At 38.3% G+C, this 26,918-nt stretch overlaps 1 protein-coding gene across 1 annotated transcript; it reads left to right on the top strand.

The window, feature by feature from the left end:
• The first annotated feature begins 732 nt into the window (after positions 1–732).
• On the top strand, positions 733–23,666 carry opn8a (opsin 8, group member a). Its single transcript, XM_042503898.1, has 4 exons — positions 733–805; positions 10,641–10,934; positions 13,960–14,285; positions 23,352–23,666. Exons 1-4 carry the CDS (start codon positions 733–735, stop codon positions 23,664–23,666), a joined length of 1,008 nt encoding a protein of 335 aa, XP_042359832.1.
• Positions 23,667–26,918: the final 3,252 nt, after the last annotated feature.

Raw genomic sequence — 26,918 nt, 5'->3', positions numbered from 1 at the left:
ATCACATTTGCAGTAATGCATCTGTCCCTTCGTCATTTCTCATAATTAACAGCCAAAACATTTCCGTTGTGAGTACAGCCTAATTTAGGATTAAGTAACTTGGTACTTGATCACTTAATGAGTGTAGAAGATAAAAAGCTGCCTACTGATTAATCACCTTTGCCACAATCAGTCAGAGCTGACATCATACAGCGTAAATACGTTTGGCTTTTAGTGATCCAGCCTAGGTGTGTGTGTGTGTGTATAAATGGAGTGTTTTGTGAGGAGCAAGCATAATGTGGCATCAAGTGATTGCAATCAAAATCTGTATTTATGCTGTGTTTGTGTGTGTGTGTGTGTGTGTAAGTGGAGTGTTTCCATGAGGGCCGAGCAAAATGTGGCATGAAATGATTGTTAGCAATTAAAATCTACATGAGTGTGTATGCGTGCGTGTGTGTGTGTGTGTGTGTGTGTGTGTGTGTGTGTTCAGTTGCAATAGTGCGTGTCGGTGAGGGTGGAGGGGGTCTGTAGATCATGTGTGCCGCTGTGCACCGTGGAGTGAAATGTGGCAGGTTAATGTCCGTACAGTAGATTTGGTGTCAGATGCTGCATCGTGCAGGAAGACAACGATGGACAGGAAACAAAACACTCAGTCTTTCAAAAATTCAGCAGAGGTACAAATGGAACTAGACCTGAGAACCTGGTGAAGGATTTTTTTTTCATGTCATTGTTTTAAGCAGCAAGTGGACAAACATGGATGATAAATACATGTCCAAACTGTCACCTACTGTTGATTTTTGGGCAGGGATGTACCTGCTAGTAATTGGTGAGTACATTGCACCTATTTCATTGCCATGTCCTGTTAACTTGGCTGTTAACATTTTGAGCTTGCATAGATACATTTTCTGGAAAAGTTCCTGGCTGCAGGCATGACTGCCATTTAAATTTTTGGTGGTCTTTTTGGCTGGAGGTCAAGACATGGACAGGATGCATGATTTCAGTGTCAAACTCCCTGTCTCAGTCTTATGAGCTACCAATTTGTGTAAACAACGTCGTTAGTTTGATTTGTTTCACTTCTTGTTCCAATAACTTTAAAACTGATAAGAAACCTTGTTGAAGTGATGGGGCTTGAGTGTGTTTACACAACATCTTAAACAAGGTTTTCCACTTGGCACAATCTCTCCAACAAGCACACAACATTACTGATTCTTCACACCAAACAGGAACACACTGCACAACATTTCAGAGGATATTTCACTTATGTGAGCCCTTTTCACGGCCTGAGAATCAGAGCTTCGCATTTGTTTGACTGAAGTCTTCCTGCCAACTTGAGTTCAGTTCTTTAAGCTGCATTCATTCATATAATGCTCTTATGCAGCCCTGTGACCGCTCTGAGGTATTTTATCGAAATGAAATAACAGTTAAAACTGGAGCGAGAGTATCATTTATATATGTATCAATATGTATCATTTGGTAACTGTTTAGATGTTTAATTTGTGGTTGGTTTTGGTTAATTTGTGTTCAGTTTTAACGGAATATTTTAAAGCAAACTGAATTTACGTTATGCTGACATATACAACAATAACACTTATTTTATGTTCTTGAAATTAACAAAATATTTGTCATATTTTGCTATAACATCAAGAATAGAGAAAATTCCCTGAAATATTTTGATATTATTTTAGGGCCATATCTCCTACACCTGTATACATATGCCCAAATAATGCTTTTAAATGCAGATATCACCTGGCATATCCCACGTCTTAATCAGAAAATGCTACATTTGGAAAAGAAAAGAAAACATAGTTTGGATTACATAAACAGAATATGGTGTTCACGTGACCTGCGTCAAATTCAGAATAATCAGAGTAAAAGTGGAACATTAGTGTGCACATAAATGTAGTCACTGATTGGAGGTAACAACTATTCGAGTGTTGCTGGCACATCTCCGTGCATGTGTGTGTGTAAATGTGTACCTCCAAGGAAAGCTCCAACACTTCACTTCCTCTCATGCTGGTGCAGCTTTGTAATCCCCGGGTGACTCATAAATTCACACGCCTGCACTTAGTCATCGATCTGTGTTGCCATTTGCCTCAGTGTTTTCATAAGTGAACCACAATCCAGTGATCCCGAGTCCGGGCAGAGCATCAGTCCACGGGCCATTGTGGGGAGACCTGGGATAAAAAAAAAGGATCAGCTGTTTCTGAAGAGTAAAACCATACTGCATGTTCATACAGCAGCTGAATTTACCCCAAATATAAAACTGAATACGTGGTAATCTATCATAGGTGGATCTTGAACTAATGACTCAGGAGAAATCTGGTCCCTGTGACCGGACCAGTTTGTACCCACCGATGTGCAGTATAAGTACCTTGGTGTAGCTCAGCCTGTCCATATCATCCATGGCCCACAAGCAGTGGCTTTATGACCCCAAGGGGGTCCTGCCCCACAGTTTGAAAACCACTGGGTTAAGGCAAGATATCCTTACAACTAATTATTGATATCTCTAATTTAGGTTGGGAAAAAATGACCTGGAAAAGAGGTCCGAAACCTTCGCATGCCTCTTATTATCATGATGATTTTGATCTATGTATGGCTTTACATCTGACATGTCTTATGCATTGACATGCAGAGTAAATCACAGCTATTGTAGGGACAGAGCAGGGTTGCAAATTGAAAGTACTTTCCTTCATTGATTATTGGTAAAAAATAACGATCGATAAATAGTAATTTTTAAAAAAAAAAAAAAAAACGCTTATTTCACACAACAACAAATGTGATTTTTTTCATCAATCAAAGCTCATCGCAACATACTGAATATAATCTGACAGAATTGCAAAGCCTATCAATAAATAGATTAAATTTCATAGTTTGGGTTAAATTCTCCATCATTGATTAACTGTTATCATCCCGAGAACTAAGATTAATGTGTTCCTGAAACTTTGAAATTGGAAAATGGGAACCTGGAATCATAGACACACTGCCAATAAAGACTATACTTCAATATTATGAAAATTAAAAGCCAAAAACAGCAAATAAACATTTCAATATTGATCTCTTAACACTGTAAACCTCCATGATAGTGTGCATGGCTCCTCTGAGATACCAGGAAGCTAAACACACACAAACATGTCCAATATCTGAAATAAACAAACGCAACAGCTCACAAAATTTTAGTCTTAATCGGCTTCAGTCAAAATATACAGTAACATTATTATTTCACTCACTAACTCACTGTTAATATCGACAAACTGAAACAACCGCTAACAAAGCTAACTTACCGTTAAATCGTATTTTACCGTTAACGTTGTAACGTCCCAGGGCTAACGTTAGCTAGTTATAGTTCGGATGTTAGCTAACGTCGGTCGCTTTCCCTCATTACTTCACAAAATAAAAACATGCTAAAAGACAAATGTTGTCATCAGCAAGTGCAGAAACTGACCTTTTTTACTTGTACACATAAAACACTAAAAAAAGGGGGTTTAAGCCTGAAAAACGGAGCGTTTCCTCAGCTCCTGTTTGGGCTAATTTACACAAGCTGTCTTTGTAAATGCAGCTCAACGGCTGTTCGCTCCCCCTACTGGGTATGGAAGATCATTTTAGCCCAAAATAAATAACAAATGAATCACTGAAAAAATAAATACTAAATGAAAAAAAAAAAAACTATAAAGTAAATGAATTAATAAATAAAACATAAAAAAATGGATCAATAAAATATATATATACACACACACACACACACACACACATATATATTTACACATACACATATATAAATGAATAACGAATATGACCATAAAGTAAATGAATGAATAAATAAAACATCAATAAAAAATGTATATATATATATATACACACACAACATATACATATATACACACACACACACACATAAAAATATACATACACACACACACACACACACACACACAACAAAAAAAAACACACACACACACACACACACACACACATATAATAGTCATTTTTCTCAATCCTCCTTTTATTATATAATTATATTATTATCAAAGCAAAAACTCCCCTATAAAATAGAAGGGTTGTCATACATGTACCAGTGTACACATATACACCCTGTACCTTGTGAGAGTATTATCTTTATGGCTCTTTAAAATGAATACATCATGCATCAATAAATCCATAAATCAAAAAAGTAAATGTAAATGTGCAAAAATAAATGTATAATAAAATTACTATATATATATAGAGAGAGAGAGAGTGAGACTACTATGGCATTTCATAACTACAGACATTTGGTTCGCTGCTGGCAGTAAAACGTATATAATGTAAATATCAGGCCACTGACATTTCCCACAATATATTTAGTCTGACCTGAAACTGAAAAAACAGAATTTTCTGTCATATAAAATAACAATATCCAGCAAAAAATCTGATTCATTGACTCTACAAAAGCTGCCCAGGCCAAGAGAAAAAGCAAGCGGCTAGTAAAGACATGAAACAGTGAGACGTTTAATGTTTTTTATTTTATCTAAGGCTGGGGAAATACAACTCTAAATGGTTGTATTTTGTATTCTTTTTTTTATTTTATTTTTTTTTTTCTGTATGTTTCACTGACTTTAGTTGACTTTGTTTTTGTCTCTGTTAGGCGTCTTTGAGCATTGTGAAAAGCACTCAATTTACAATTTATTATTATTATCATTATTATTATTAATAGGTCTGAAAAGCAAATAAAAAATAAATTAAAAAAAACACGCCAAAACTACACAATTCATCATAAAAAAGATAAAGAAAAAGAAATTACTGCTGGCTTCTCAAATTTTTGACAGTCATCGTGTGCAACAAACCACTTGTTATTATTATCATTATTCGAGTGCTACCAGAAAAGGTCAATTTAACTCTTCATAAACAACATTATTATTATTACATTAGAATTATTTATTATTCCATCCCCATCCCATGTCAATACCATGCTACTTCTTGTGTGAAGAGTGTGTGTGTGTGTGTGTGTGTGTGAGTGTGTGTGTGTGTGTGTAATTTAAATAAGTGCGGTGTTAACAGTGTCCTCCCCGCTGCACTAGAGTAAAAGAGTGTAACTGTTGACCCTGAGCCGGAGCTGCCGCGTGTCAGAGATGTTCATTCCTAATGAACTGGCTCTGATTCTTCCTGCGTGTCGTTTCCCACACGACCGCAGCATTATTGTTCCCCGCCTGAAGACTCTGAAGAGTTTTCGCACACACTGGTGACTCTGAGATCCTCACCGCATGATTCGTCACATCGTCTTGACATAATACGCCATATAAGGGATTGATTATTTGCAAAGTGCGACACGTGCAAACACACAAGACGCACAATCAGTCACACACTGGACACTTAGCCTGCATCCTGAGTGATGCAAATGTCAGGAGCCGTCAAGTAAAAGGCTTGGAATTAAAATGCAACACCGCAACTCAACAATCCATTTTTCAATTATGGTGCATCTGGTTTCCATTATTATTATCACATATTCATATATTTAACTTTTCCTCCATTATGTTTTTCAAATTAAATATCTCAAAATTAATAAATATTTAAATATTCAGAGTAAATAAAGGTTAATTGCAATTTGATTTGTCTTTAAAATTAAATCAATGTTTAATTTCATATGCTCTAGAAGCATATTGCCTCAGTTTACCAGCTAACTCCTCTTAATGAAGGTGAGACCTCATTACTGTAACATAATAATTGATAATCTGATCATTTTTATGTTTTATTTTTCATTTGTTTTTTTGTTTTGTACAAAAGCCCACAGGCATCAGCAAACAAATTTTCAAATGTGTGCACAAACTTTTTAAATTAATTTACATAGAAGGGACTTTAATGTCCATTACTGTAATTATTAATGAAATGATTTAACTAAAGAGACACTCTCAACCAGCTTTCTATATGAACAGTGTGTAGATGAACTGTGGTAACTTCTCTCCATCGAACCTATGCCTCGACATTCTTCTTCCAGATGACGTATTTCACGTTATCCAGCAGAGTTTCGCTGACTTAGGAGAAAAACTAGGCAGTTCAAATCTAGGCTGATCAAAAATAAATCAGGATTATGTTAAAGCAATGCCTATTTCTTGCTTCAAATGTTGTAAGACACCTATTTTAGTGCCCTGTTTAGCTGTATTAAAGTGCTCGGGGAATGAAGTTTTTCTGTAGGCGAATGCGGAAAAAAAGCCTATGGGATTTTTTTTCATCGGATTTTGAATCATTACAGAAAATAAGTTCTGTGGCAAACAAACATTTATGATGCTTCAGCGGGATAATCCTCACAAATGAACACCACCTTTTGGATTTTCGAAGCCTAAATGCAATTGCCAGAAGTAAAAAAGCTAATGTTAGGTTGTGAACGAACTACACTACAGTCGCGGCGCCGTCTCTACGATGCTGTAAAACTATATCCAGCATGGCTCGATGTAATGACGTCCTGTAGTCTCATTTAGCAACTTGTTGGCAGCCGCCTTTATTCAAAACAGCTAAAGGTTTCAAAGTTCACGGGAGAGGTATTTACTGACGTATTTAATGTCATAGAATAAAATGTGAAAGTCTTTTCAGCTAACCACAGATCTTATTTCAGACATCTAACCATAAACCTATTAAAATGATAAATAAATAAAAACACTGACTTTGAGACAAAGAAACCAGAGGTGCTGAAATGCTAAATCATTTCCAGGTTTTAGGACTCATTTCTGGTGTTGCTATAGTAAGAGTTTGTGAACAGGAAGTGGGCGCCACACTGCTTCCTCCACGAGCCCCCAGGAAGATAAGATACGATAATCCTTAATTAGTCCCATGACAGGTCAATTTGCAATGTTGCAGCAGTAAAGGGATATCAAAGCAAAATACAAGATAAATACAGCAAAGAGATCATTAGTAAAAAAAAAAAAGACGCAGAACTAGAACTAGAAATAGCGACTGAGCAAAAAAATAGAAATAGAAAAAGAGCAAAAAGGATAGTATAAATAGTAAAAAAAAACAAGAAACAAAACTCTAAGTAGAGGACTGATTGGGCGAATGAGATGATGTACAGGAGGAGAGAGTCGAGCCGGGACTGGAGGTGATAAATGTGGCTCAGTGTCTCTTTTCACAAGCTGAAAGCAATAATTACATTTAACATTTCAGCAAAATTCAGTGTGCGTGGAAAATTCTGTGGAACGGAACAACAGGTTCATATGAACAGCACTCAACTCTGTCACTCAAAATCTCATTTAGTCTTCTGACTTATCTGTGCGGATGAGCGCTTTGGCGATCAAATCTCAGTGTGACGCGTTCATAATTGATTTGAGTGTCAGAGTGTTGCTTTGGCTCATGTGACGCTGATGCGAACAGAAATAAAAGAAAGGGCTGCACAGTCTGGAAATAAACAGCAAAAATATGGAGTTTAATTACAAAAAGAGCTGCAGAAACATCTGTAACACCTCTTTTTTTGTTTTCGAATTTCATCACAGCAACACGTTTTTGAGCTTGAACATTCAGTTTTATCCCTTTTGAACTTGATCCAGTCAAACGAAACATATATAACAATTTAGTATAAAAAATGATTTTGTACAGAGTAAATCTGTCTCCCAAATTTAACTGATCTCTTGTTATTCTGTTGTTGTTTTTTTACCCCCTTGTAAGGTTGTCTTGAGTGTTTGAAAGGCTCCTACAAATACAATTTTATTTAAGAAATTATTATTATTATAAAAATTATTATATTATTATTATTGTTACCATCATCATCATTTTGACTTTTCCTTTTTTTTCTTTCTTTTTTTCTAATAATTTTGATTTTTTTTGCCATGAGTACTTTTACTTTTAATGTCATAGGTACATTTTCCTGATTACACTTACTTACTTTTGCTTATGTACCAATGCAATGTTCAATGCAGAACTTGTACTTGTAACAGAGTATTTTCACAGGGTGGTATCAGTACTTTTACTTAAGTAAAGGATGTGAATATTTCTTCCGTTCGATTCAAACCTGATGCCCTTTGCTGCGCGTCAACCCCATTCTCTTAAGAAGAAGATTTTTTAAACCGAATTCACAGCAGTATGTAGAGCAAGAATGAAAATTTCACGTGTTAACCGATTTTTTATTTTTTAATTTAATTTAGTTTTCCCTCTCTCCTTGACAAATCCTGGTAAACTTCTGATACTTCTGATTTAGAACAATCAGTGTGTTCTTGTACAGCTAACTGTATTACTCTATTACATGAATGATGCCTGTGTTTAAAGCACTTTGAGTGGCTGATAAGAAAAGAAAAGTGCTATATAAAGATTACATAAATACTTAAATACTCCCATATATCTGCTGCAGTGACTGACTGTCAGCCCAAGGGATTTTTATGTGCAGTGCAGTATGTGCCATTATTTTCTCAGTAAACTTCTGTGAGAGTTTTCTTGTGGATTCAGATCAGCTACGACAACAAAAGCTTATACGAATCTAGTCAGCATGCTCAAATCACTGACAATTATTCCTCCTATTTTCCAACAGTTACAGTCAAAGTCTGCTGCCAAAAGCACTTATTTTTACAGACATAATCACAAAAATCAGCTAACAACATGCATGTCTCGTCTTGACAGAAAGTGAATGAATACGGTATGAAGGTTGCTCTGGGAGAGAAAAATCCATTAAGACTGCTTGGGGACAAGCAGTTGATGTGCTTTTTCATAGATTAAAAGGATGTTTGAAAAATGAATACATGTCGGCACAATATTGCATGCTGTGTCAATGAAATTCCCTTAAGCTTATGTAACAGAGAGATATTATGTAAAGCCGGTTGAACCCAGAACCCATCGACCAATCTCTCAAATGGAGTAAACATTATTACATAATTATCCCAGTAATCTCATAATCAATAGTCAGTTCTATTTTCAGTATCACTGTAATCTGTCACCTGTTTATAATTGTTGATAAGATTCACTATAAACAGGTGAAAATCAATCATTTAGATTACACATTACTACTAATAGATTACAGATGTTAAGAACCAAAGTTTTTGTATCAGTAAATTCAAAATAGTCTCTTTCCTTTCTTTTATTTTTCATTAGGATGACATTGTGGAGAGAGCACTTTAATCACATGCACTCCACATCAGCTCTGGTTCATACACAAGGAAACTACCGTGTAATGAGGCGAGAACATTTTCCAACAACATCAGTTTTCAATAGTCAGGATGTTGTTTATGCTGCACCGGAGGTCTCACTTATGGTCAAATATGCATGAAAAATGTGCTAACTATACAAAAATTCATCGTTTCTGTGACTGTTTCAGCTTTAATTTGAGCATTAGCTTTCCTAGCAGGCAGTTTGACTGTTTGGTATCTGTCTTTTTTTTTAAATGACGCAGTTACAAAGCTATAAGGTGAGCTCTAACTTAAAGAAATCAGTTCACATTGTAGGAAATACACTCATTCACCTTCTTGCCGAGAGTTAAATTAGAAGTTTGATACCACATCTAGACACCATGAGCCTATACTATAGAGGCACCTCGTCAAATACTGATGCTTGGTCAGTGGCCCTACATGTCAAGCTATGATGCTCTAGGTTCCCCCTTTAACATCCGTTTTGGACACTCGGAGACAGCGTGTAAATTTACTCTTGTTACATGCATTGTGTCTTTTCACAGGAAATGTACAGTTTCTGCTCCTTACATGCAGACACAACACAGAAAAAACATTAATAAAACAGTTAAAGCAGCATAAAACTGTCTGTTGAGAACATAAAGACAATAGACTAAGCATGTGATAATGGGAAATTTAACCACGTGCTCTAATGAATCCGGATCTTCGTTAAAGGGCGAGAGAAGCATCAGAATCTCATGTCAAGTTATTTTTAAACAACAGGTGAGTCACCATGGATGTCAACAGCTTTTACCAGCTTGTAAAATTTTCTCTTACCTTCGAAAAGATTTTATTTGTTATTTTATTTTGCTTTTTCATATAGGCTTTTTTACTATACTTTATTGATCCTTTGTGTCGTTTTGAGATGAGATTCTTTAATAAGCCTAAAGGGGTTTTCTGTATCTCACCTGCACAATCTGCTTCTATGTTGTCATTGTTCTGTTGTTTTGTTTTTACTGTGAAATAAATAGATAGATAGATAGATAGATAGATAGATAGATAGATAGATAATAGTAAATATGACAAATTACTCGTGAATCCCAGAAATCAACGGGTATTAACATAAAAAGAAAAAATCCTGGATACGAGCAAAAATAAAATAAGATTTGATGGTATATGGCATCTTGCTTGAGGCCCAACGTCTCCCATGTGAGCGATGTGTAGACATTTGAAACCTCTTCTAACTCGAGCTCTACCTGGACACTGTCCCCACAGAACGTCCTTACTTTACCCAGAGTGGTTGTTTTGTCACTGACACGACCTTTTGACCTCCAGTGATGGATGAGATCAAGCAAATCTCACAAAGGGATGAGTCGATTTTTAAAGGAAAGCTGAAAATATTCATACTTCATCTTTGTAGTCTGGTATTTAAGCAGAGTCTTGCTATCCATATTCTATGTTTTTTTTACTTAATTTATTTTTCAAGATCCATTTTTGCATATTTTATATATTGTTCTTGTTTTTGTTTCGTCAGTCAAACTGTATGCACTTTTACCTGCTTTCCATTTGTTTGAGATGTCGCTTTCCTTGTTTTGATTTTCTCTCCTGCAGCTCTCCTGTCCATCTTTGGGAATGCGGCGGTCCTGGTCAGCGCAGCTCGCCGTCTCACCCTGCTCAAAGCTCCCGAGCTGCTGACGGTCAACTTGGCGGTAACGGACATCGGCATGGCCCTCAGCATGTACCCTCTGTCCATCGCCTCAGCTTTTAACCACGCCTGGATTGGAGGCGATACATCTTGCCTCTACTACGGCCTGATGGGAATGATCTTCAGCGTCACCAGCATCATGACTCTGGCCGTGATGGGGATGGTCAGGTACCTGGTGACAGGAAGTCCACCCAAGACAGGTAGCGTAATCTCAGCTGGGATTTAATAGCAGACAGCTATTCCAATCCAAGACACTTTTCGTCAATTCTCGCAAAAATATCTTCATGGCCTAATCACCAGAATAATGCAAAACATGGATATGTTACATTTGGACGAATCATTCTTCTTCTTTTTCTTACATAATTATCTCTGCCCTCATCTGCCTGCACTTTTTTTCTTATCAGTGTTGGGAGAGTCGGCACTGATTGATAGTTTCATGGGGAATCGCACTTGTCAAACCCCTTGAAGGTTTTCTGGGTTTCCACTAAATATCTCAGTTTCTATAAGATTGTTGCTTTAATATGTGCTAAATAAATCAAATCAAAAAACAACAAATATTTGGTTATGGTTCGAAAAATATCATTTTTGGCTTAAAATATCAGGTATTGTCGCCACAAACACTGCTAATAATGTGCTGACTTACCTACCGACACAACAGCTACCGCCAGAAATGTGGCGATGTGTTTGACTCACCTCAAAAATACTTCGGATTCAGACTCTTACTTCAGCTGAAACACACAGATAATTGTCCATGATACTAAGCTGCTGCCCTGCACATAACATGTAGAGCTAACTAACGAAGCAGCAAGCCAGTCTGCAGCCAGCAGCTGTCACGTCAAGCAGCTGAGGAACTATTTGTGTCAGCGGACCCAAAAAAATTATGAGATGAACAAACAAATCATTACCCGTTGCCGCGTTTAACTGTAAATGTGGCCTCGCCCTGCGACTGAATCACAGCTGTGATGATATACAGTACAGCACGACACAAAATCCTGTGACCATACACAGCCCCGGCCCCGAAATAAAAAAACGTGGCCTGGACCGAGCCACATGACACTGTTACAGCGCATCAGCCACAGGGGGCATTCTCGTTCTAGCAGGAGACGGGGGAAAGGTCACGGATGAATGGAGAGGAAAGAGTCGGAGCTGACAGGAGCACTGATGAGAGGGGGGTATTTGTTTCTGTGGTTAGTTCATTAAAAACTGCTCTGATCTCCTTTAAAGGCGAGTCAGCAGTTCAGGAGGAAGACTGTTGATATTTGAACACCAGCCGGCATAAAGAAACCAATGTTTGAGGTCATTCTTATCAAAGGCCGCAGGGATTAAGCTCCTCAAGCAGAGCTGGACATCAAATGGTGAAGAAAGTCTCTTATCTTTTTGAACCAGAAACTCTTTCCTATAAACCTTTCAGGTGGTCATCAATCACAAACCTCAGCAGTGTATTGACAAGGATCATTGATGGAAGTGAACCCTTTAAATGTAACAGAGTCAAATGTAATTTAGCTATCAGTACCTGATTGTTCTTTACACCTGTGATTTATTGATGTGTTATAGTTTGACTACCTCTGTGTTGAATCTTTGTTCAGCTGAACAAGCCTTGTTTTTGGGAGGTGCAGTTGGTTTTAATGGGATCCCAAGTAAGCAGCATGCACATCATAGTCTGCTGCATAACAGATACAGCTGATGCCTTTAAGGACATTTGCACCGATGTTCATTTGTTCAAGTCATGTTAAACAGTATATTTGGAATTTCTGTAAGGACTTTACCTGCAGGAAATTACTGATCTATCAAATCAAGTATTTGTGTCTCTTTCTGCATCCTAAGAAAGCCCTGTATAGACTGAATAACAGGGATATTTGCTTTGCTTGGAGGTCACTTTTGCAGAATGACATGAGGCCAGTCACAGCGGCCCCATATGTGTCTCTTGGATTTGAGTTCATTTCTCGGATTTTAAGATGTTTCCAGAATTGTAGGACAGATTTTAGGACAATTCTTAGATTTTAAAACATTTCTAAGATTTTAGCATGTGTCTGGGATTTTAGGATGTTTCTAGGACTTAAAGATTTTCTCAAATTTGAGGATAATTCTAGGATACAAGACATTTGTTGACAGAGACATTTTTCCTCGTATTGCATAAACACTGGAATGATTTCAATAACTTTAAAGTGAGCATTGTGCAGCCGTGTTTTCCAGGTAAATACAAGTATCAGATCAGGACTCTGATCGGACTTTTATCTGGATTGGGGGCCAAAAAAACTTGATGAGGACATCCCAAATAATCAGAACAATAATCATCCTCTTACCCGCTGGACGGCAGGGGCCCTTCAGTGTGGAGTTTGCATGTTTTTGTGGATTTTCTTCAGGTCCACTGGCGTCCTCCCGTAGTCCAATGAAAGGTTGTTTCAAGGTGACCTCTCCAGAGTGACCTCTGCCTCTTGCAAAATGTCAGCTGGGACTGACTCCAGCCCCACGTAACCCTGTACCAGGAAAATCAGTTATTATTTGCATTTGACGTACACAAAAAAAAAAAATCCTGGCATTTAATTAATTCCAGAAGAAATCAACCAATACTGACATAGTTGGTTTTGCAACTTAACACCTGTCAGTGCTGATAAGAAACGCCAACACCATCGGCTGCCACAGCTTCCTCCTCCCATCCTCCCCTTTATGTGCTTAGCTTTTCTCGCTTTAAGATCTAATGATTATGTTTGTGTGCAGATTAGCTCTCAGAGAATCCAAACTATCGCTCCAATTCTTCACTCAAAGAGCAGAAGTTTCCTATCCAATCTAACATCTATAGAAATTATGTAATATTTCATCTCTTCATACATTCCTGAAATGTCACCAGAGTAAACATTTAATGCTGGTGTAAGTATGCAGCGTTGACCCCACGCCCGTCAGCTAGCGTGCTACTTTTAGCTTTTCAACACCGAAAAAAGCAATGAGCATCTTGACAAGACATGGCCCTGAAAGTTGCGAGAACTTATTAGAAATGACTCTCTATATATATATATATATATACACACACAGCAGAGGGCATTGAAGGCATTTAAAAAACAGTTTGAGGGATGAGAATTTTAGAAAATTATTAAAACTGAGAAAACTGTATTTCTGCAGTATGTGACAATGACGCCATCTCATGTGGTTTTCTTATCCATAATTTTTACGGTTTAGTTACACAAAGATGCAACATACTGACACAATTTGAAATGTGTTTGTGCTCAGGTATCAAGTTCCAGAGGAGAACCATCAGTATCATGATCAGTGTGATCTGGATGTACGGCAGCCTGTGGGCCTCGTTTCCTCTGCTGGGCTGGGGCAGCTACGGCCCGGAGCCGTTTGGGCTCGCCTGCTCGATACACTGGAGCGGATATGGGGAGTCCATGAACCACTCCACCTTCATCATGACTCTGTTTGTACTCTGCACCTTCCTCCCCTGTCTGGTCATCCTCTTCACCTATTTTGGTATTGCGTGGAAGCTGCACAGAGCCTACCAAGCCATCCAGAACAATAACTTCCAATACGGCAATGTGGAGAAGAAAATCACTCTTGTAAGTATAAGACCAGTGGCGGCTGGTTTTTAAAATATTTTAGGTATAGGTTTGTGCCATATCACTCAAATTCAGTAGCCATCCCTGTGCAGTTTAAAGGAGGTGTATGTAGTTTTTCAGGGGATATACTGGCAGGAATGAAAAGTGATATAATAAGACTCTTTAGTGTGTAATCACCTGAAAATAAGAATAATGCCGTTCTCCGTACCTTAAAAATGAGTCGTTTGTATCCACACAGAAAGGAAGCAGGTAGCTTGTGGAGATAGCTATGCTGCACCACCATCGTTAAAAGTGCTTTATTCAGTGTTTTTAGTGGTTAAAATCCCTGGATCTGTTTGTTTTGGAGAAGAAGCAACCTTTGTGCATAAGCTGGCTTTCAGTGAAAACTCCTTAACGCCTGGATGCCTATTTATCTTAGAAAAAGGTGACTTTTAAACTGAAACAGCTTTATTCAGTTTTTGATCAGTTTAAATCACCAGGTCTGTTTGTTTTTGAAAGCTTCTGGTGTTTATGATAACTAGCAGTTTTCTCTTCTTAGCAACCTTTAACTTAATGACGTAAACTGCAATAGTCCACCTTCCACCTTCTCTCTCCCTCCCTCCCCCGCCCCTCCCTCTGTCACACAGTATGTTCACATGATGCTAGAAAAAGTCTCATTTTTGTGTTAGTGTGACTAAAAGAGGACTTTTAAAATATATGTAAACATGTTAGTCCAACTGAAATCAGACTAACAAGAATTTCGCGAAGAATGACTAACACAACCAGTTAATGCAATTGTAATTTTACTTTCTCCGTCATGTGCATGCCTAAGTTGGACCGTAACTGGACCAGGCGTTCTTCACGTGCACCTGGTCGCCACACTGCCCTCCCTCGGTGTTTACGGATAGGGGTGTGTTTGTTGTTTATGAGGGGGAGAAGGGTGCTGCAAAACAGGTCAGGCACTTAACATAATTAAGTTCTGACAAGGGACTTGTGTTTTTAATTTTGGCTTAGGTGAGGGACATACAACTTTGTAAGGTAGTATTTCATATTTATTTTAAATAAAAAACCCACACCCCAGCCACCCTCCTCCTCCGATAAATAAAGTACAGTCCCACAACCTCGACACATAAGTTTATCCACGTGCTGCTGTGGATGAGGCCGCAGCAAAACATATTTTAGCCACCTAAAAAAATCAATATCTGTTTAAGTTTATGTTAATGAAGTCTCGTGTTTTTGATATATCGGCTTTAAATCCCAGTCGATAAGGGCTGTCTCAGGGCAAGGTAAAGCAGTGAAAATCTTGGAAATATATCATATACTTAAACTGATAATGATTTCTTTAGGTGGCTTCAAACTCATCAATGAATCCTCAGCGCCTTTTGATTATATGCACCTGACGAGGATGTTTTCTTCCCCCAAGATATTGTAAATAAACAGTTATGATAGTTATTCAGTCTTTATTATAGACTGTATAAATAATACAGGGTAATTTCAGCTCGCTGAAGGAGTGCTTATCTCCACCATCCGCAGCAGAGTCGGGCATACTTCGTCAATAAATCGATTCTCCTATGATTGCAGCCCGGCTTATCCGCATGTAAACATATTGACTATCACACACACACACACTGCGGTGCTAAGTGCCAGTCAACTGTGTAAAGTGGACACATTCAAAGGTTTGGACCCAGTCAAATATCCTCATGCAAGAATGGGGACAAATTCATGGCTCATATTTAACACATCATTGTATTTAATTTTACAATTATTTTATTTTATCATTAAAAAATAAAATAATAAAAATAATAAGTACTTGGTTCAGCCCCCAAGAGTCTGCGAGAAAAATCTTGACCCTTGGACAAATATAGTCAATGACCCCTGGTGTTTAGTATCGATCTTTTTTCAATAAGACGATCAATGCTGTATTGACTCTGTCCCTTTAGCGTTCTTCCACTGATTGAAACATTCTCACGAGACAAGAAATCGTACAACATTATGCTTGAAATGCAGATAGTCCAATTAATACTGCATATATTTTATTTTATTTCTTTAACTTTATTGTTGTTTTATTGGTGCCTTGTTTTTTAATCTGTTGCTTGTCTGAAAAGCACTTTGTAATTATTGTTTCAAAAAGTGCTACTTAAATAAAGTTTATAATATCATTATTAGTATTATTATTGTACATGCAAAGGACAAGAATACATTTTTTTTCTTCATATTTTGGCCTATATTAGGTAACATGACAGAAAAAGTAGACAATTTTAAATATATAATTATAAGAATAATAAAGATATTTTTTAGAAGTTCACTATGAATCTAATATTTAATAATCACACCCCAGCTAATTTTCAGGTTGTTTTCTTGTCACCTTTAAGTCATTTATTGGCAATTTGTGTAACATTTCTTGCCAGGTTGCTCACTACCTTTATCCCCTTGTTTTTCAAAAGAAATCAAACTAATTTTCTGAGATTTTACAGGTTTAAATGCTTTTGAAAGCTGTCTGAATACAGAACAAGTAAAACAATAAAATCCAGGTGTTATTGGGTTAAGTGCAAATAAATAATAAGATTTAATACAATTTAAAACTTCAAAATACTAATAAAAAAAACAATAGTCACAATACAAATGTGACTAATATGCCTTGGCTTGCGTGCACACAATCAATTTATAAAAACAAATGAAATCAGTGATATCTATTTTTGAACCCTTCAATATGTTGCCAACCACATTGTAAATGAGAATTATCAATTGCGGCGTATAAATTCACATTTTATATCTCTCAAATGAAAAAAATACAGAAGCTGAGAGACGTTTCTCGGCAGCAGCCTGGTTCATTTTATACTTTTTTTATGTGCCGTCAAGTGGAGGCATTTGTGCTCCATTATGCTCTTTTGAGTATTTGTATTCAAAGCTGTGTTCGTACAGACATCACACTAAGGCGGAAACACTCGTCAATAACTACAGCGATGTTCTGGCTATATCTGGACAAAGAACAGGCGTACGGATCTGTTTGAATAGCGTGGACATAAAAGTGATATCCAAGTAAACAGGATGTGTTGATTTTGTGAGATCATAGCAGGTAATCACCTCGCCGTCTGGTTCCTCTTCTCACTTGAAGCAGCTTTTGGAGCACAACCAAGACAAATAAAGATCAGATTAAGCTTTGTACGTGAACGCCCTCGAGAGAGGATGCTCAAAGGATGAAGCCGGCATTATGTTATATTTTTCTTACAGCTCAGCTCAGCTCAGCTGGACGCCACTGAGGCTGACGAGTAAATAACCCCAAGTCTGCTTTGTGTGGAGTTTTGAAGAGGAATGATAGACGGGAGGAGAGCATCTGTGTCTGAGGGCTGTTTAGTGTCTGTATTAAAACAGAGCATATTTATATATACTGCTGTATGATTACAGGTAATAATACAAAATTTTAGCAGTGTGAAATGCACCACAATCACTCGACTGGACAACCAACAAAACCACCATGTTCCCATAGAGAATACATCCGTCACTACGTTCACACTGCAAGCCTGTTTTTCACGTTATTGTATAAAATCTGAGGAAACTGTCTCTTTTTCCAGAAACGTGAAGAAAGCAATCAGCAACTTAAGAAATGAACCCCAAAAACTGCAAGAAATTCATAAAAAGTACAAGAAAAGTGCCTGAAAATAAACACAAAACACAAGGAAATTACATGAAAAAAGTGATTAAATAGTAATAATTCTTTAACAGAATTTGTACATAATATATAATTATTAAGATATTTAATTTTCATAGTAAGATGTCATAGGATGACGTAGAAGTCGCACTGAATTCCAATACAGGTCACATGGCTGTTCAGGCAGAGATCAGATTTCAAAACATCAGATCTGTATCTGATTCAGAGCAAAATACGAAAGTCACCCAAATCTGATTTGAAAAAAATCAACTCTGTGTGATTTGTGCTAGATAAGATAATATCTAGATAATTAAAAAAAAAAAAAAAAACAACTCCCATTTATTGCAAAATAAAAGTTTTCCCGCTCCCATGAGGTGATATTTCAGGTGATATGGAAAATCCCTACTTCGCAAAATTGCAATGGAAACACTTTTTTGGTTTTTATGGGTCACATGATGCTATGGCTCCCTCATGATGCAGCAGGAGCTACAAGAGCTGTTATTGCATCACGTAACTCTGAGAAAGTTGAGCATCATCTGGAAGTTTTGAATCCACAATTCCTCTGTGAAATCGTGGACTATCAGCTCCCAGAAATCCCTCATACGTGACCGCTCCCATGCTCCCAAGGGGCTCGCCTTTCCTTTATCGATCTCATAACACGCCTATGTCGCCTTTGATTGGAAATAATGACGGCTCGCGCGGCGGCTGCAATAGAAATAAAGCTGCTGATGTGTTGAACATCCATCGTCATGCTTCTTTGGATGTAATTGCCAGAGGAGAAGTCCTATAACATCATTCAGTTGAAACGATTTCTCACAATTTGTGTTTAGATTTTGCACAAATCGGAAACCCGTCATTAAACAATCATATGTGCGTCACAGGGAGGAAAAATCAGATTTGGTCCACAGTGTAAACAGAGTCCACATGAAGCTGCTACATTTGTGTCGCACACTGAACTCAGCAACCTTCCTCTGATGTGAAGCCACGTCAGCCACCTGCTGCAGGTACACTGAGCTGATTAACCTTCACCGCTGGATTTTCCAGAAGTGGAATCACACATGATACAGAATCTTTTACACCAACTAATCCTATAAGAAGAGAAGCAGCAATAATGCGCCACGCTGCCTACCTCTACCTGTGCATGACTGTGAACTCACTGAACTTCTGCTCACACAGACACCGTTCACGCCGCGGCGCCTCTGCCCGCCAGCCCTGTCGTTATACTCGAGGGTGGCACAGGAATGGATTTCCGGTGCTGTGTTAAGTTTGTATAAAAATTTAGCCAAAAATGTATTTACCCTTTGAAACCTGAGCAAATTGGCTTGATTTCTTTCAAAAACGAGTTAGCAGGGTTCCTACGCCTAAAGGCAAGTTAGACTTAAGACTTAATTATTGCCACTCAAAACCAAACAAACCAAAAATATGAACCGTGAGCAGTTGCTGCTTGAAAATTAAGACTAGCAAAGCGCTATATAAGTGCATTTACCATTTACCATGACACAGTCAGCTCCAGATGTGATATGTAATGTAATGCTTGGTAGCAGATTAACTCAGTGTTGGTCTTTTGGGACTTTTGTACATAACAGAAATACAGAAGCTCAAGAGAGTTTTCATTAATTAATTTGCCCCTTGTGAATACAGAGTGGGTGTAAGGTCCAGGCACTGACATCAATTACCATCAGCGGACTAGAACTAAAAAACACTTCATCGCAGATCAAAGAATGAAGGCGATAAAGAGTGATCCCTCTTAGGAGAATGGCACAAATCCTTCTCTTATCACTTCCTTGATATGTGAAACCACTTTCGTGTGAGGTGATGGCGGACTGTTGATTACCGCATGTGATCCGTAAGCCCCCGGTGTATGCATTATCTTTAAATTATACATCTACAAGTGTGCGATTGCTGAAGTGTGTGCGCATATTCATGAGTCTGTCAAAGTGCGAGTACTGACTTGAATTTGAAAGTTGGCATGTTTACAATTACAGTTCAGTGGAGTACTGTTATAAGCTATAACACGCTGTAATTACACCATTAAACTGGACTACTGTTCCTGTTCCAGAATACAAGCACAGGGGGAGAATCCATTTATCGACACAAGTATGTCCGACTGGAGATATGCCGCCTTTCAGCTAGTTGTATTTACCTATATTATTTATACAGTCTATGATATAAATCGCATTACAATCACAACTGTTTATTTGCAATAACTTTGGGGAAGAAAAACGCTGCGTCACGTACATATAATCAAACAACGCTGTGAAAATTCTGCCTTGCTTGATCAGTTTTAAGCCACCTTAAAAAATCAGTATCAGTTCAAGTGTTGCCTACACTATATTTAAAATATTTCCACCGCTTAACCTTGCCATAAGAACGCCTTTGCCAACAGGGATTTGAAGCCATTATATCAAAAACACCGAAAATCATTTTAGTCCACTGAACGGTGGAGCGGCTGCTCTACCGCTGCCTCCATCAGCTGTTATGGAAGCTAAAGAGGAGCAGATATTTAAATATAGTGTAAACTGATGATTTTTTGTGTGTTTTTGCAGCAGATTAGAAAATAAAGCCAAAGGTCATAATTCTTTTGTAAATGTACCTGTGGTTGGACTCCATGCTGCAGGCGATGTGACGCTGCAGGAAACCGAAGGAGGGGGACTGACAAAGATCAGAAGGAAAAGTGTCTGGCTGATCCGCCGTTGAGCTTGACAGAGCGTGCAGGGTCGCCGACTGGTCATCGCTTTTACACATCTGGGCCTCTGTGAACACAACAGATTTGTTTGTGCAGCAGCCAATGCCCCGCGGATACGGCTGTTGAGCACATGTGCCTGAGTGTGTTTATACCTGTGGCTTTCACTTTAACTGTGTTTTCTCACAGAAATGCATTTTTGTTTATCATATAGGTGCCAGTTAATTATGAATCAGTCAGGCAGAGCTGGATTCAACACGTTCCATCGATCACTGATGTGCATTCCTTAGTAATGCTTAATTTTCCATATTTTCACTTGCAGGAAAGCAGGTGTATGTCAGTGTATTGCTCCTTCTCCCCAGTCACTCAAGGTAGTTTTAATCTATTAGGTGGTCCATAAATGCACCGTTTCGCTCAGCGGGACTAACTGGGCTGCTAAGCAAACAGCATCTCCCTGCTGTGGCGCTCATATTTAAATTAGAATACATACATTCATTTGGCACAATGTATGTGCCTCTCTGCAAAATTAACGTAATTCAAAAAAAAAAATGTGCTAGCCACACGGGTACAGGGAAATCACAAGCATCTTCAGAGAATTGGTGGTAATGACGGCAGCGTATTCTCATACAACCGTTCAAATGATATCTAACGAATTAGCACCGTCACAAATGATGTACTTGATGTTAAGTTACTTTGGTTAAACTTTAAAACTTGAGAAAAATTGGCTTGATATCTTTCAAAAACGCACCCCACCCCACCCAAAAAAAAAGTATAAGAGAAATTACTTGAAAATTAGCACAAAAAGTCAGAAAAGTAAAAAAAAAAACACAAACAAAAAAACAACCCAAACAGACAAGGATATCACTGAAAAACATGCTAAAAAACATTTGTGACATCATTTTCAATATCTTATTATGATAATCATGAATATAGTTTGCCAGAAATGTGGCTTATTTAAAAAAAATTTAAAAATTCTTAATCTACTTATTTCTTGGATGTAGACAGACGGACGGAGTTTTCTTTAATTTATAGTAGGACGTTTATTTATACATTTACTATACTGAAAGAGCTCAGACGGTTTGTTAAAGTATCAAAATTGGCATTTAAACATATGAAACAAAACTCATTCTAAGCACTCTAATTTTTTACATAATAGATTGACTGATTAGTTTAAGTGTGATGCACTTAATTGTGCCCAGCCCACATCGGCTTTTAAGGCACCCAAGGATGCTTTACATAGAAGAGGGAACTAAACTTAACAACATACAGAAACGAAGATTTCAGGCCAAAAAGTCCTAGACACAAATGTGGTAACTCCACCTTTCAGCTCTTAAATATTTTCTTTCTCCATTTACAACATTTTCTAACATACATAATGAGCTCAGAAAGAAAACTCTGACTTTACGCAGACTTTAACATTCCTTGACAAGAAGATGAAAACACTAATGATATTGAAATTCTTTACGAACTGCACTGGAGAATGGAAAGTGGAAACCGCTAATTGGTGAGGGGCGCTAATAAACACGCCCCTCTGCTGCTCATCGGGGATCATTTCCCATTTTAATTCCTTACATAATATGACAGACAGTCGAATCCCTCAAGGAAAAATAGATGGGTTGCGGCTAATTTTCACCCGACCTTATCTGGATTTCAATTGCCTACCAGATGGATGGCATGCTATTTGTGTTGGCCTCACGTCGCCATGGTAACACAATGATTTCTAATCATACTGCTCACCATAACTGGTGCTGAAAGGCTGAGCTGTTACTGCTCATTAACATATCACTTCAGACTTAATTCACTTCAGACGTTAAAGCACTGTTCGTTTATCTACGCCATCAGTTTAATGAACCCAAACATAAAATCCTTTGCAGCAGTGCTCGATGTGACACAGCAGCTTTATGCTCGACATCCTGCTATGAAAATCATGTGCGCAGGTGTTTTTGTTATTGGTGGACAGAGCAAACACTCAGTTTCCTCCTGTTTCCAGTCTATGTGCTCAGCAGCTTCATATTTCATGTACAGGGATAAAACAAATAAAGGAGATAAGAAATAAGTGGTACTGATCTTCTTATCTAATCTTCAGCATGAGAGCAAAGCAACATAATTCCTAGAATTTTATTATCATAGCATCAAATATTTTGCAATGTGCAATTGTAGATACTGTAATATATGTACATATTTTTTTAAATGTTGAATATTTGCATCCTATTGTTGATAATGTTCTTTTTGCTTTATTTATCATGGTCAGTTTGCTGCTGTAATAATGCAAATTTACCCGTTGTGGGACTAATTAATTAATCTCTTATTGCACCTCGAAAAAAATGTAAGCCATATGCATGAACACAGCCAAAACAATCAAAAAATGAAGAATGAAAAGCTCGTAAAATCTGCCAAATTAGGGCGCCCAGTAGCTCAGTTGGTGGAGCTGGCGCCCCATGTATACAGCTATGTTCTTGCTGCAGCGGCCGTGGGTTTGATTCTGCTGCATGTCATAACCGTCTCTCCCACTTTCACGCTTGAGCTGTCCTGTCCAATAAAAAGGCTAAAAGCCTAAAAGCCCCTGCGGAAGTACAACATGAACAACAAAGCCTGCGTGTCTTGCTCCTGTATGGGAGAGGACGAGGGGTCTTTTGCATATCTGAGCCCAGGGGTCCACTGTCTCATAATCCGCTCATGCTCACACCCATCTGTTTTATTCTCTTTATTCCTGCCTGCACCTCTCATGCTCTTTGATCTGCTTCTCTTATTCCAGATGGCTGTGATGATCAGCTCAGGTTTCCTGATTGCTTGGACCCCCTACGTGGCCGTCAGCTTCTGGAGCATGTTCCACTCGCAGGAGCAGGCCCGCATGACGCCATTTGTCACCTTGTTGCCGTGTCTCTTCGCCAAGAGTTCCACTGTGTACAACCCATTTATATATTTCATGTTCCAGCGCACATCTCGGCACGAGCTCCTCCGCCTCGAGAGACTGATATTTTGTTGTTCTCATCAGACCAATTCGACGGCTGAAGGAGAGAAGCTCAAAGGCAAAACGGTCAAAGTTACTAATGAAACATGCGGGGTCTAACAGGAGCTGCTGACAGAGAGTCAGAGTCAGATGATGCCTTTAAGCTAAAACACGTGATGAAGTCTACAGTTTTGTTTTACTGATGTTTTCAGTTGACATTAGCTCTTTGAAACTTGTATCAACATCAGTCAGACTTTACAAGCTTAATGACCCTTTGAAAACTCAGCAGATTGGTTTGGTTTCTGCTGAAAATAAAAGGGAAAAAAGGCAATGAGTAACAGGGCAAAGAAATGGGTCGCATTCATAAACACGTCGTCAAAACATCGCAGTCACGCCGCCCATGGTCACGTCTTTCTGGCTTTACACAGACCTCATTTCTGCACTGTTACCTCCTCTGTTCCTGGCTCAGAGTCGAGACCACTCTGTCCCCCGTTTCCGCAATCAGACGTTATGTACAGATCGAGGCGAGGTGGTATAACGGCGTGATATTCGCACCTTGAATAGGCAGTGTAAATGTCGCTTTTGTGTCTGTGTAGGGGAGCAGGGAGGGGCTGTGGATTGAGAGGCTGTACGATTCAATGTCTGGGTGTGTTTTTTCATACTCCACAAGGGAGACACTCCAGGCAAAAATGCAGGTTTTAGTTACTATTAGTTACTTTGCCATTATTGTTTGTGAGTGTGACCTTCCCTCTGCCTCCCATTGATGTTTGTGTTTATTCTTTGATGAACTTTAGTTAAAGTTTTACAATTCCCACGGCATCCTCAGTTTGCCTGCCCCATCGTTTATCCCCAGCATGCTGAATTCACGTTCAACTCGAAGCTCCAGAAGACGGCAGTCAGCTTTCAATTACAGTGTGCGTTACAAAAACACAAACACATACATCAGTGATTTCTGGGTCTGACAACTTGAGCTATAATGTTGTATTTGTCCACGATATCATTATGCGAACCATACAGCAGTCAAAGACCTCCTGTTGCTTTCACATTACACAATTTTCCACAATTTATATCATGCTGGCATTGGAGCAGATAAACAACGCAGCACAGATGGAGGGGAGGGGGGCACACATTAAGTATTTTTTTCATGTGTATTTGGCCCCAAGGGAGTGTAATACCCACAGCTTTACTCATATAAAATAACGATCTGGATTTTCTGTCAGATAACACTAATTGGAGTTGGAGAAAAAAAGAACAAGATACAGCACTGGTATGTTTAAAAAAACAAACAGTAGAACATCGACTTGGAAGGAGAAGGAACAGTCAGTATTACACAAAGAATCAAACAGCATTTATAGGGCTCAGATAAAGGATGATTGGCTGCCATCTACCGTGCGTCATGTACCAGCGAGGAGGAACGCAAACAAATGCATCAACAGAGACACCGCACAACCAATTACAACATTCACAATGCTGCATTACAGAGTGAGCCAAATGGCCTGAACACACATCTATTAAACATGGAACTGCACTTTTTCTGACAATGTGTATGTGTACATATATCTATATACTGTAATTAAGAAAAAAGTAATGTTCTTTTCATTCTCTATTCAACAGCTCGTGTTTCTAAACTCAGCATTTATTGATTTTTATTGGTCGGATTTGAATAGCTGTATTGTCCCTCTTAGTGTTAGAAGCCTCTGCAGCCCGTTTGTTTTTATGTTTCGGCTCAGTACATTTGCATTTATTTACCTGATCTAAAGAAGTTCAGTTTTCTGATTGAAGCTACTGACTCAAACAAATAGGGAAACGATGGACACAAACAAATACTTTACAGGTCTAGTGAGCAGGATTTAGTTGCAAAAAAGTAAAAATTGCAAAAATAATTCACCTTCTCCTTCACCTTCACCTTCTAAAAGTGAAAAGAAACATTATGCAATTCAAAAACATCCTCGTCATGGCAGGTTTGTTGTTTAGGAGCCAAGAAAGTGCCGTGTCAAGTCTGTATTTGTTTGGATGACCATTTCCAGAGCAAGGTGCAAAGCAGCGATACCAGAGGGCAAAGAATCAGCCCCCTCCAAGCAGGCATGTTTTGAATGAGCAGTGCATTAGTCCTAACGATTACTGACATCAATTACTGATTTCTTGATGGATATATATGAACATAATTACTCCCACCTCTCTCACACACACACACACACACACACACACACACACACACACACATATACAGTAGTAACCTAAAGGTTACACTCTAGATCAAATCTATGTGAAACACACGGTACGTGGTAGTGGTTTACCATGTCCCATTATCAGAGCTGTAATTGGGGCCAAAAGGTCGGGTTCACACTGTTTTTTTTCCATTAGACGGTGGGGGGAGGGCTCAGGCAGTACAGCTTTTAGCCCAAATTTTGCTGAAGAATGTAACGTCCTAAAATCCCTGAAACGTCCTAGAATCCCAGAAACATCCTAAAATCCTAGAAATGCCCAAAACTTTGAAAAACATCCTAAAATCCAGAAATGTCCTAAAATCCTAGAAATGTTCAGAAATCCTAGAAATTTCCTAAAATCCTAGAAACGTCCAGAAATCCTAGAAATGTCCTAAAATCCTAGAAATGTCCAGAAATCCTAGAAATTTCCTAGAATCCAACAAAGGTCCTAAAATCCAGAAAAGTCCTAAAATCCGAGAAATGTCCTAGAATCCCAGAAACATCCTTAAATCTTAGAAAGGTCCTACAATAGTAGAAATGTCCTCAAATCCTAGAAACGTAATAAAATCCAATAAATGTTCTAAAATCCTAGAAATGTGCAAAAATCGTAGAAACGTCCAAAAATCATAACAATGTCCTTCAATCCAAGAAATATGTTAAAATCCAGAAATATCATAGAAATGTCCAAAAATCCTATAAAAATCCTAAAATCCAAGAAATATGTTAAAATCCAGAAATATCATAGAAACATCCAAAAATCCTATAAATGTCCTAAAATCCTAGAAACATCCTAAAAATCCTAATATATGGTCTATTTGCATGGCTAAATACCACATGAAGTAATCTAAACAGCACCTTTAGTGCACAAAACCCCCTGAAGGTTCTTTAAACAGAACTAATGATTACGCTTGCTGTTGATGTTGTCTAACCACATGATAAATAACCGAACACTCCTCAGAGAAACAAGACAAGTCAAGTCACGAGCAGCTTCTTTCAAAGGAAAATCCGCATGTTACACGCAACGTGTTACTTTCACCGCGTCGCCTGATGCCCTGGCTGCTTCTGCTGGTTATATGACGTCTGAGAGATTTTGTGGAGAAAACTTGCTGCAGTTACTTTCAAAACAAGAGCTCAGGGCACAAACAGAACGTCTGTTTCTAGCTGT

The sequence above is a fragment of the Plectropomus leopardus genome, chromosome 16 (genome assembly GCF_008729295.1).
Source record: "Plectropomus leopardus isolate mb chromosome 16, YSFRI_Pleo_2.0, whole genome shotgun sequence".
NCBI lineage: Eukaryota > Metazoa > Chordata > Actinopteri > Perciformes > Serranidae > Plectropomus > Plectropomus leopardus.
This window is presented reverse-complemented; position numbering and strand designations above follow the sequence as displayed.

Bases quoted from the DNA above. Each gene is read 5' to 3' on its own strand.
- opn8a (XM_042503898.1), top strand. From the start codon at position 733: ATGGATGATAAATACATGTCCAAACTGTCACCTACTGTTGATTTTTGG. The intron at 10,935-13,959 runs GTAGCGTAATCT...GTTTGTGCTCAG, and splicing joins AGGAAGTCCACCCAAGACAG to GTATCAAGTTCCAGAGGAGA. The intron at 14,286-23,351 runs GTAAGTATAAGA...CTCTTATTCCAG, and splicing joins TGGAGAAGAAAATCACTCTT to ATGGCTGTGATGATCAGCTC.